The sequence below is a fragment of the Tachysurus vachellii genome, chromosome 7 (assembly GCF_030014155.1).
Source record: "Tachysurus vachellii isolate PV-2020 chromosome 7, HZAU_Pvac_v1, whole genome shotgun sequence".
NCBI classification, from domain to species: domain Eukaryota; kingdom Metazoa; phylum Chordata; class Actinopteri; order Siluriformes; family Bagridae; genus Tachysurus; species Tachysurus vachellii.
The window spans coordinates 10,148,153-10,161,305 of record NC_083466.1 but is presented as its reverse complement, the minus strand read 5'-3'; the positions used below and the strand labels follow the sequence as shown (position 1 = coordinate 10,161,305).

The window sequence follows — 13,153 nt, the reverse complement described above, 5'->3', positions numbered from 1 at the left end:
AATAAGGACACATCAAATTCAGTGTAAAACAATTCACGTTCTTCTTGACCACTAAACCTCCAAAAAGACCTGCTCCTTCAGCCCTGTCAGCCTTTTACTCTCGCCTTCCCTATGTTTAGTAACTCCAGGTTAATTAAGAATCATGCATGTCAGCGCATATATCAGTGATCATGGTGACACCATGACAAAGAGGGTGTTACATACTTAAGTAGTTTTGTAGCTTTATTTGAGCACTCAGGTGTCAGTTCAGGTGATTCACTGTGAGATGATTTTACCTCTATTGGGATAAACATTTTTTTAGCTTAGGTGTTTCAAGATAATGCCTCCGTAAGTGTTTTGTCTATGAAACTATTGCATCTACTAGGCTAGATAAAAACAGAAATATAAAGCCCAGAGTGTCTCCTCTTTTATGAGCCGTTAAACACCACTGGAGTCTGACATGACAAAGAAATTCAATACTAAAACAAGCAGATATTATTCTTATTCTTAGAATTCTTTTACTTATTACCTTCACTTAAGTACGATGTGGTGCAACAAAATTCTATGTCACATATTCCCTTTCCAAACATGTTCATCATCATATCTGAATCAAATATACAGTATTGTATCCATCCTGAACAGAGTTCAATATTTCCATTTAATGTAAAACCTCTATACATTAATGTGCATGTCTCAGACCTGTGTGGTGTATAACAGGATTGCACTTATAGTTAAAGAGGATTCATTCTTCTAGTGCTGAAAACATCGCTAGTAAACGTCCATGGCTGTTTTTATTTTGTACAGTAAATTATAATTTTTCTCATTTTGGAAAAGTAGCTCCTGTGTATTTAGCTACTTTATAAAATTAGGGTCTAGTGTAGCTAACTGTTTGTTGTTAAAACAGATCATTTAAATCAAGTAACTTCTATCTTGCAATGATACATTTGGACTGTAGCATCTCCAGCTGTGTGTGAGTGTTTGTGTGTGTGTGTGTGTGTGTGTGTGTGTGTGTGCTTGAGAGTAAAGGAGAAATACTGAAGGAACAGGAAGGAAGAGTCTAGTCATTCACAAAACTTATCAGACAGATATTCATTTTTGTGTGGTTCTTTTTAGGAAAAATTTCATATGGCTCGATTCAATCAGGTCATAAGTGCATCGTCCATCACTGCCACACCCAGAGACACGGTGTCCTTCTGGAGCCGTTGCCTGGCGACGGGGGCTGATTGAGTTTCGTCGGATGTGTGTTTGTGTGTGTGTGTGTTGCTATGGTGTAAACTTAAAATTGAAAACTTAATAATTGTTTAAGCTAATACAGTAAATGTCTAGAAATACTGCCTGATACACTAAACATCACACAGTTTTATCTTGAATATAAGTATGATTAGAGTTGCATACCTACATTTTAAAATGTGTGTGTTTGTGTGTGTGGGGGTTGGTAGGTAAAGTTCAATGTGTTCTCCCCACTGTGATGCAGTGATATGAGTGTTAATAAACCTAATCCAATCTGACAGACAATAAAAGGTTCTCCCGAACTCCTAGGGTCTTTACACCTGAAGGAGTCTCTCCATCTCTCTCTTCCTTTTCTCTCTCACACATGCACACATAAGTACGCATAGCAGTCGAGAGTGATGCTGAAGGCTACAGTATGTAAGAACTTCTTTTCAAAGCAAAATATAGATAAAGATAGATAGACATTTAGATACTCCGATTAATTTATATTGTAAATAATTCAGTTTTTTTTCATTACTTAACTATCCTCACATTCAAATTTATAGCAATCATTCATTGAAACCATGAGAGTTGAATTAATAGCTGATTTAGTAGTTTTTTTTCTTCGTGTATTATAGCTCTGCTTTCACTTATATTGTACTCTTTAGTAGTTCTCTCTCTGGCATGATTGTGTGGTCTGTCACTACCACACGAGAAGACGCAGTATTCTTCTGTATCCTCCTTCCATTTAATTTCATTACAGATTTGATTATTTTCATTCACTTTTTGGGCATATTTCTTCATTTCATTCTCCAGTTTGTACCTTCATGTTGATGTTTATTTATTCGTGTATTAATACTGTATTTCATAAGACATAAATCTGACAGGCAGATGTGTTGATGGCTGTATGTTTATTACTGTCTAAGATGTTTATTTATAAAGAGAAAAGGTGAAGATATAAATTTCATTCATATGCTTCATATTTCATTCATATGTAGATGGTTATACATGGTTTGGCTTTACTTCCTAATGCAACAGGTGATTTTTTTTTATAAATATGATTGATTGTGTGATTGAAATTGATATTATTTCTCTCTTGTTTGATTTTTAATTCATGCATTTAATTTGTCAAGTTTCAAAGATTAGACAAACTGTTGTTGTTTACAAAAATTTATTCATACAAATCTTACAACACCTTATTTTTGACATTTTTTTTTTTACTGGTGATCTCTTTTGTGGTTCCCATTTTTTTTAGAATCTACTATTTATCTACACAAGAAATAGGTTTGTTTATTTAAGATTCATCTAAAGTAAGGCTTCAGGCGCTTTCAGACGTTACACACAGGATGAATTTCAGTGTGAGTGTCCTATGATTTCTACTCTGCTATCAAATACACACTATGCATAGTGAAGCTAAGACAAAGAACAGGAAATGGTGCAGGAAGTCAAACAAAATAGAGTGGGCCAGGTGACCACTGAATGAAAGTTATGTGATCCAGTGAAATGGAAAGAGTGTGAGCAGGTGATGTGCAGCATTGGAGGGCCACTAACGTGCCATCTGAGATTGGTGGCCATTTTTAAAGTCGAAGCAAAGGCACCCGAGCTGCAAGCTGCCCTCCTGCGTCACAAAGCCTGCAGGAGAATGCATAATTAAACAAACATTGATTTCACACTCACACCCTCTCTCTTACACTTTCACACATACATTCACTGCAGTTTTGAGTAGGTGTGTTTTAAGCAGCTCCCCCCAAGCCCCCACCCATCATCCTTTACTAACTCTGTAATTTTAGTCAATCCATTCTCATCCTGTTGCACACATAAACATTAACATCAGCAAACTGATTGTAATATGGTTACATTTAAGACTGCACATAGGCTCATACAGCTGTGAAATCCTAATTAATACTATTTGCATTTGCAACAAAAGAGAGATGTTACACTAAAAGTACCCAGAAGTCCCAAATCACGTCTCCACACAAAGCAATAGGATGAAAACAGGGAGAGCTGAACATGGAAAACACAGATAACTGGCATTAAGCAGATTTCAGGGCCAGTTTTGTCAGAAGGAGAGACTTTAATCTGTAATTCTGTAGATGCCCAGTGTGTTTTTGCAACAGAAGGAAAAAATTAGTTCAAATACAGAATAGAAGAATAGAAAGAAAAAAAAATCCCAGATCGAATTTTCTACCACCAATAAAATTCTACCAAGAAACATTTTACACACATACACATACACCATCACTATAACAGCTGAACTGTATGCTTGTAATAAATAAGTAAACACATTCACAAGCTCCCACTCGCAAGACAGAAAGGTGAGGAATAACAGCTTGGAAAATAGTAGATCAGGTGCTTGGATATTCTTTTACAGAAATAGGAAAGATTGTGTAGTGGCTCATATCTGAGGAGTTCTCTACTCTACTGTGTTCTGGAGAGTGTGTCATATTTACTTCATGAAAGGAACCCAAGAGTTATTTTCAGAGCAATCTTCTGAAGTGAGAATATACCAAGGTGTGAAAATTAATGTGCTTATCAAGTACAGTGTGAACAGGTGAGAAAGGAAAGGACTTGGCTCATGAAATTTAAGTTCTAGATGACAGAAGGGGAGAACGTCACGGGAGAAAGAAGGAAGAGTGAGAGGCACTTTTCCAAAAAGTAAAGGGCTAAGGTACGGACCAGAGCCACAAAGCCACTCACCAGGAGCCTCAGCCAGTTGCTCATAAATGCCTCAAACTCATCCCCATCCGGGAGCTCCCCAATGTCTATGCCTTGTAGAAATTGGTGCAAATCTAAGTCTTCAGGGCTGTTGTAAATAAAGAAGACTTCACGCTTAATTTCACGTTCCAGCAAATAAAGAAGAGAGGTAACATTCAGTGCAATGATTGTCTTTAAGACAAATTTATTTACTCATACTCATAATGGTAGATTGATATATTTGAAAGACAAAATATCGGAAGCATACCCTTTAAGTGCACATACACTTTGTTAAGGTCTAAAAAATAAATAAGGAAATATAGACTATATTTGGTCAGACTTAACAATTGGTCCACATAGTAGTGTTGTGCGCTTTCAAGTGCTCCAATACAAAAAAAAAAAGGAAAAGAAAAAGAAAGAAACAGTGTCATTATCAAAATATTCATTTCAACGTCTTTACTTCATACATAAAGTACATGTTTGAAAGAAACAGAGGTCGCACTCTTCAACTCAACACTCTTGACTGACCCGGGACAGCACAGAACAAGGTGGATTAAGCGGCTGTGGGGGTTTTTTTGTGTGTTTTGAAAGCACTAAAAATAGGTGAATCGTCGTCCTTTGGTTCTAACTCTCTGTCTGTACCTTTTGCCGAGGACCGCGGCCAGATATTTCCGCACGGCCATTTGCTTCCGGTAGCGGCTGTAGCTGTCAGTGAACACGCCGTCCGAGTGGCGCTTAGCCAGTGTGTCTGCCTCATCCATAGCACTGCCTCCTCTAATAGAGAGAGAGAGAGAGACAGACAGAGAGAGAGAGAGAGAGAGAGAGAGAGAGAGAGAGAGAGAGAGCCGAATCAACATAGTTAATTAGTGATAACGAAACGAAATATATAACAAAAATTGAAACAGGATGAAATTGTTGTTTTTGTGTATGTTGATCTTGTCTGAGCGGCTACACTATACACCATACACCCTACACCATACACCCTACACCATACCCCCTACACCATACCCCCTACATCCTACACCATACACCATACACCCTACACTATACCCCCTACAGCCTACACCATACACCCTACACCATACACCCTACACCATACACTCTACACCCTACACCATACACCATACACCCTACACCTGAAGCCATAAACACCTTTTATGTAAACAGGCATCAAGACTGCATACTAAAAACTTGTTGATTTGTTGTTTGTTGGTTGTACTACTATAGTATTCAGCTTCTAACATAATAACATAACTAATAAATAGATTTCTGCTGGGGGGCAGAGCATCAAGGTACACAGATAGAAGGTAGACAGGACAGATAGAAAACATTGAAACATGAAATGACGGTGTGAGCATCCAAAAAATAAAGACGAACTAAAAAGGATCAAATAGTACAAATAAGTGTGCTGAGAGAGATAGAGAGAGAGAGAGAGAGAGAGAGAGAGAGAGAGAGAGAGATAAAAGAGGGGGGTAGAGAGAGAAGGGGGAGAGAGCGAGACAGAGAGAGAGAGAGAGATGCACTTACCCTACGCGTTTTGCCATCAGAGAATGCAGGTATTTCCGGGCTGATAACTGACCCAACGCTTGCCTGTAGGCTTTATTAAACATCCCGTCTGCATGTCTTTCCGTTCTGGGATGACAAAAAGCCAAACATTCACATCGTCATATTCCTTGCATGGCGAGATCAACATGCTGGACCACAAAGACAATCATACTTTTACAAAACCAAGACAAAGCTCTTTTACATGTCTGTGTTCAATTCGTTCCCCACACACTCAGAGTGTGTGAGATAAATCTGTTTAATATAACTAGATCTACAACCTCCTGACATAAAACATACATGTCTATCTCACACCGGTGAACAAAACATTTGTGACAATACTGTGCTTTAGTACAAGACTAATAATGTTTAAATGCATGTAAGAAAGTGTCTGTTAAAACTTCACCTTTTTTCTGGAGGAGAAATGATCTCGTAGACATCATCTGTCCCTGATGGGGAGCTTCTGAGTGCGATCTGCTCTGAGTCAAAAGCCATGTCTGCTAATGAAGTGCCATCTTCATCATAAGCTGCAGTCTCCAGTCTGTAATAAACAACACGGCATTAGAGGATGCTGCTTTTACATTAAACAGTTTTCCTTTTTTGCATATAGAATTAATCTGATATGCGACACATCTGTGTGTGACTCAGGATGGAAAGACCAAGTGATTCTGTAAAGCTATAAAAAAAACTGACAATGATGATTAATAAACTTAAGCCTCTGAAATGTCTAGGTGTTACATCCCACAACTCCCACAAAGGGCTTTGTTCCATTATAAATTTATTCACTACAATATTACAGTATTAAATTAAACTCTAAACATTACTATTTATGTACATTTAAGTTCATTGTTTTCCCCCTGCTTTATATATATATAGTATAAATAGATATAATCTTTAAATAGATATAATCCTTTAATATAGGGCACTATTTGGAACAATTCCAGCTACATTCCTTTTGGCATTTTTATAGGTGAGAACCAAATGAATCCCACAAAAAAATCTTTTTCTTAGACATTACGCACGCGCCATCGGTTATGGTTTTGGTCCATTTTACCATCGAAAAATAAACGTAAGTTCCGACTTTTGTCCTTTAATTACCCCCTGATTCCCCACCACACTGCCCCGTTGTTCTTGCGCACGGTCTTGTTGTTGTACCTGAGCGGAGAGGACGCACTGCACTGCACCAGGAGCGCGTAGATGAGGAAGCCTAAAGTCCCTCTGCTACCCGACATGATCATTCTGTAGGAGAAAAAAAGACCAGACCACATTATAACAGTACACACATTGGCTAAAATGGCGTTAAGGTGTAAAAGCAAATGTTTGAATGGTTTTAAAGAGGTTTTAGGAGAAGGATGTAAAGTTGTTTGGATAAAGCGCAGCAGGTGTCCCGGGTTCCAACGCACGGAGAGAAGAGACATGAAACAATGAAGTCGAACAGATAATGGGACAGATTGCTGTTTAAATCACTACGCCTTTACAAAACCATATATTACCAATAAGTTCAAGCTAAAATGTTTATTGAAATAATCATCCAACGTTTTCTGCTCATTTTTTATATATTTGTTCTAGAAGTTTGTGGGGCTTTGACATACCTACCACGGTGAAAATTGCGGGATGCAGTCCGGTGAGGCTGCGAGATAAGATCTCTCTCTCTCTCTCTCTCTCTCTCTATCTCTATCTCTGTACTGCGCTTCCCCAATTCCTATAAAACTTAACTGTCGCGCTCCCTATTCTCTGCCCACCGGTAGCGCACAAGACTCCTAGTCTTCTAAATACTCAGAGTTCTCCCATGTGCTGGACGCTAAAAAGATCGCGTGTCGCCATCATATGTCCCACTATCACGACGGCAGTGCGAGTTTTATTCTGCTGTAGCGAGGCGAGCCCTTTTTCACTCCCTGTCGACGTCACTCACCTCGTTCCACCGGGACCGACGCGCTTTCTTCGTCATTTACTTGGGCTGTACGTGTAGAAAAAAAAGAGAGAAGAGCTGATTTGAGACCAGGAGTGAATACTAATATTTGTTTTTGTGTGCGTGTGTGTATGCGTGTGTGCGTGAGTGTGCGTGCGTGCGTGCGTGCGGGTGTGTGTGTGTGTGTGTGTGGTGGGGTGGGGGGTGTTGTCTCTGGTGAGCAGGTTCAGGTAGACGCTGAATGACTCATCCTTGACAGCCCAGTGTTCCGCGCTTGTACGCGGTGCCGTCCGTCTCCATCGGTCCGGAAATCGCCCCTTTTAGATTCATCAAACTAATCTGAACTTCTTAAGAGTGTTATAGAAAGGCCACAATACCAGGGGGAAAGTGGACGCTGGCGTAACTGATTTTAGAAACATCAGTGAATCCATGCGCAACAGTCTGTCTTTTATAGGCAGATCTTCAGCGTTAGTTAGTTAGTTAGTTAGTTAGTTAGTTAGTTAGTTAAAGAAAGGAAGATGGAGTGAGTTTAATAATGAGAATTGAGTTGAAGTACATGGTCACATTTTTACAATCTGTTTGATGTGAATGTAGACACCAAGCTTCCTAAAGGTCTCCATACTGATGAAAGGATTTGGTTTTAATTCCACTCTACTTTAGTGAATGAATCACCCAGCTTCTTACGTCATGCAGCCATGTGATGAATATTCCCGAGTAAAAGCTGATGAACTTCAGTTAAAGTTCTAGGATCTGGGATCTTTTTCTTCACTTCACAAACTACACGGTGCGCAAATGACTTGACCGCGCGCGCCATCCAGTGTTTTACATTAATAAATAAATACGTTATTGAGAGTATACATGCATGAGTACATCAATCATGTAGGGGAGGCATACTATTAACAATAATTATTCTTTTTTATATAAAAACCGGATGATATATTTACAGGAATCCAAGTGAGCTCTGTGTTTTTAGCCTATTCCAATTGCCTGATAAACCTAAGCAAAATCTATAAAACATGATGCCGCATCATATCGTGTTCTACAACAATACCCCAGCTCTAGAGTCTCGTTCCTAAATCTCTGGAGAACTCTGTGAGCTGCTCTTCCCCGAAATAAAACCACACCGGTAAATAGACCAAATCTAATACTGGAGTCACCATCAATATCCCAGCGGCATGACGACCTCAAACCGGGGAAGCGGTAAACATGTCGGAGTCCCGTCATGCAACTGATAACACCATATTTACTTCATTATATTTTGATGTTTAGAATAGAGACTTTTTCAGATAGGATCTGGTTACAGCCTCAGATTAGATTACCTAAGAATTTTGTTAATGAGAGCTATTTCATGAGTAATAAGGTGGATTGATGTAATCTGTTGTAAACTGTATAGTCTCTCTCTCTCTCTCTCTCTCTCTCTCTCTCTCTCTCTCTCTCTCAATCTTTCTCACTTACTCTCTCTATGCCAAGAAACTGTCAGTGCTACATGCCACAGCCAAGACAGGAAGGTTATTTACTTATTCAGAGGTCATTAGGAACTTAAACAGATACATTACATGATTATAATCAACCCATTTAACCTTTTAACTGATAGCGATTTTGTTGGAGGTGTATAAAATGAGTAGAAAATCTATGAGGAGTAGGACGTCTTTCTAAATTATGCATGTTGCTGGATTTGACTGAGCTTGGACTGAGAAATATTCCTTACTTCATGTCCAGTAATCATAATACTGGAACGTGATCACTTTATCCGTAATCCCAGCAATGCCCAATGCCATCATCACTATTTGGTTACCTAACAGACAAAACAAAGAATACAATATTAACGTGCTTGTCATTTTACAAATGATTTTTGGCTCTACTGATGTTTTGTGTCATATCCAGTCTACAAAGCATATCAAATTATCTCACTGTTAAAAACTTTTTGTTACAGCTCACTACCTGGACGTTGCATGACTAGTAATGACAAGTAATGTTGAATCTTCCAAATGCAACTGGTAGTTTGTATAGTCTGTTAGATGGATCTGCAGAACCAAGTTTCCTTCAGTTTCCTTCAGCATTGCTCTGTTAATTAATCAACCATTTTGTCCATTTTTGAATTATTTGGTGCTTACTATACAGATATATATTGTCAATACAGATATTCATTCATTCATCTTCTACCGCTTATCCTGTGCCTGTGCCTATCTTAGGCGTCATCGGGCATCAAGGCAGGATACACCCTGGACGGAGTGCCAACCCATCACAGGGCACACACACACTCTCATTCAGTCACGCACTAGGGACAATTTTCCAGAGATGCCAATCAACCTACCATGCATGTCTTTGGACCGGGGGAGGAAACCGGAGTACCCGGAGGAAACCCCCGAGGCATGGGGAGAACATGCAAACTCCACACACACAAGGTGGAGGCGGGACTCGAACTCCGACCCTGGAGGTGTGAGGCGAACGTGCTAACCACTAAGCCACCGTGCCCCCTCTAATTATTCAGAAGTAACTTAATTAAAACCGAATTAACTGATTCTGTATTTTTACACGTACTTTAGTTCATTAGAGAACTGAAAGCAATATCCCGTGATATAACGTTTCTATTTGTGAACATTTCAGAATGATCTCAGACCCTCACAAACGAATCGCACTGAGACGACATCAGGAGGTGTACCTTGAGTTGCCATCTTCCATCACTGCTAAAAACAAAACTTTTCACAATATCTTGTGGTCTTAGGACACTACTGCACTTGATATTGAGAGAGATTTGCATGAAACATAACATCTTCAACATATTAACTCAAATAATACAAAAGTTTACCCTATTTTGCAAGTAATGGAGTTACTGCAGAAGTACAGAAAATATATATCAACAGATATAATATAATTTGAACACCAAATTCTTGAACACCATATTCTGGTTCACTTTAACTGTGTGTGGTTTATTTAAAGTGTAAATCACCATAAGTACAATTTAAGATATTGGCCCCCAAATAAAGTACCTTGTGTACACACACACACACACACACACACACACAAAACTCAGGACTTCTGTTAGATCCCAAAATATCAAAGTCTACTAAAGGTGGTAGAACATTTTTTCGTGTTTAGTTCTTAAACTTTGCAATAGCCTCCCTGACAGTGTTTGAGGGCTCAGACAAACTCTTTCAATTTAAACGTAGATTAAAGACATGTCTCTTTAGCCAGACATACACATAATACATCCTACAAACATAGATATACATTATTACCTAATTATGGTTAATATTATGAACAGCAGCTACTGTACACTAATTCCTCTCCACTTGCTTCTCTTTTTTCTACATATCCCATATCATCCAGAGATTGTGCTAGCTCCAGTTGTGTTCCGCTTCTTGTAGATTGCGACCATTTGAAGAGAAGTTACGAACTCCATGTGGTCTCTGAGGAGAACAACCTACTAATGAATACACAATTGTCGGACTGTATATGACTGTAGAAATGACATTATTTATAATAACACTTGCCTGTGTTTATAATAATTTATAATCACACCCTCTAGTGTCACCTAATTGAGGGTGGGTTTCCCCTTTACATCTGGTTCCTGTTAAAGTTTCTTCCTCTTCCATCTAAGGGAGTTTTTCCTCACCACAGTTGCCTCAGTCACCTCAGGCTTGCTCATAGGAGGTAAATACAAACACACTTAAATATGTCTAATATTCATCTTAAATCTTGAACTATATAATGTTAACCTATTTGTACTTTTTGCAACATTTCTTATGTTCTGTAAAGCTGCTTTGAGACAATGTCCATTGTTAAAAGCACTATACAAATAAATACAAATTAAATTGAATTGAACACATACACACATACACATACACACATACTGTACACTCACTGTTGAGGACACTTCCTATTAACCGTTCAGTTTATTTTGTTTTCTGTCATTTTTCACACAGGTATGACTAACATTCTTTAAAAAAACACCTAATCAGAGTGTGCTACCTGGAATTATTTGCATGCTGTGGTGTTTAATGTATATAATGAACAGTATGAAGTAAGCTGTTAGTGTGTTAGTGAGACCACATGATCCCACAGCATGGCAGCAAATTTGTTTTTCTGGCTTGTTTTTCGCTTTATTATCTAGTACCTACTGAATGGTGACAGGATGTTTTGGCAATTAATCTAGAAACACAATAAAAAGGTTTGTGAATCTTTATAAAAAAAAGAAACTAAAATGTTTCACATACGTTTTCATACACCTTATATACTACTTTGTAAAAGCATCTATTTAATTCTTATTGGCCAAGCTTTGCACACCTGCATTTGAATAGTTTCTCCCATTCCCTCCATCAGATCCTCTCAGACTCAGATCAGATGGGGAGAATCTGAGAAACTACTGTATCTTCCTGGCTCAGGCAGTGCAGTCCAGTATTGCCATAGCTGTTTGCTTTGGGTTGTTTACATGCTAAAAGATTCATTTGAATTTGTGTGTACCATGGAGAACATTTTCTTCAAGGACCGTCCTTTTCTCAGTTCGGAATTATCGTGTCTTAAGCCCTTTGCCTTACTCAGGATGGGCTTCCATCTTTGCCACTTTCAGCCTCCTCCTTTCTACAACCATGGAGCCCACTGTTTAACCTCCTGGTAACATTCGTTGCTTTAGTAGTGGTTTTATACCTTTTCTTAGATATAAAAGATAAAAATAATATTTGCTTGTAGAGGTCATTTAAGAGATGGTCTGACATGCACTGTGAAGGTCCAGTCAATTCAATTTGAAACAAATTCTAGAAAAATTTGCTTTCATTATCAAGCCAAGGAAATATTGGAAGTATATTTGTAACCTTTTAATATTATTCCTCCAGCTTTCAGTTCCAGCTCAAATTAATGTGTGTACAAGGGGTCCTATGATGGCAGACCAACCATAGTGTCTTCCTACCTGATACATAAGTGTTACTGTGGTAGGCTTCAGATCCACCACAATCATGACAAGCAAAAATAATTTATTTAAGCAATATTGCGCTCACAAGAGTGCAGTTATATTGTATATCAAGAGGTAATCACAGTATGATGATGTATGTGTGTATGATTGTGTTAGATATATTGCTTTTAAACTACATTTAATATTATTGAAAAGCGACAATTATGGCCAAATAAATTGTTTATCTTTGCTCTGTGAATGGAAAGAGATCCAGACAAAACCACACCCATTGAAAGACTGTTGACAATCTTCATCTGTGGAGCTTCATTCATTCATTCACTACCGCTTATCCGAACTACCTCGGGTCACGGGGAGCCTGTGCCTATCTCAGGCGTCATCGGGCATCAAGGCAGGATACACCCTGGACGGAGTGCCAACCCATCGCAGTGCCAATACTCATCGAATGAATGAGTACCCGGAGGAAACCCCCGAGGCACAGGGAGAACATGCAAACTCCACACACACAAGGCGGAGGCAGGAATTAAACCCCCAACCCTGGAGGTGTGAGGCGAACATGCTAACCACTAAGCCACCGTGCCCCCCATCTGTGGAGATTTGAATTCAAAAGTTCTTGTTATAAAAAATTTATCCTATGCCATGTCCACTGATGCTGCTAACACGGCTGTAGGAACCGCTTCGTTGGGACTGTTGCTAAAATTTAAATTTTACATTAAAATAAAACCAAGAGGATTAATGAATGATAGCCTATTTGTTGATAAATTTATTCCATCTTCTGTTATAACAAGTTAGTTATGCACAATGGTGCATTTGTCCTCCACATGGCAGTGTTCTCCCTGCTCTAACAAACCATTTAAACTAATCAGCTAATTACAAAATGTCCTGAGTTAAAGTGGAAAAATACTAAAACTCCA

The 13,153-nt window shown here is 38.7% G+C and overlaps 1 protein-coding gene across 2 annotated transcripts; it reads right to left on the bottom strand.

The window, feature by feature from the left end:
* Window positions 1-2,357: 2,357 nt before the first annotated feature.
* On the bottom strand, window positions 2,358-7,268 carry adcyap1a (adenylate cyclase activating polypeptide 1a). 2 transcript variants are annotated; one of them, XM_060873421.1, is made up of 7 exons: window positions 7,017-7,268; window positions 6,580-6,663; window positions 5,831-5,965; window positions 5,410-5,514; window positions 4,525-4,656; window positions 3,886-3,991; window positions 2,358-2,820 (listed from the first exon to the last, which is right to left on the bottom strand). In XM_060873421.1, the coding sequence occupies exons 2-7, from the start codon at window positions 6,660-6,662 to the stop codon at window positions 2,812-2,814; spliced, it is 570 nt and encodes a 189-aa protein (XP_060729404.1). In that variant the 5' UTR covers window position 6,663; window positions 7,017-7,268; the 3' UTR covers window positions 2,358-2,811. The 2 variants fall into 2 exon arrangements, with proteins under 2 accessions (XP_060729404.1, XP_060729405.1); XM_060873422.1 differs by having other exon boundaries at window positions 7,021-7,268.
* Window positions 7,269-13,153: the final 5,885 nt, after the last annotated feature.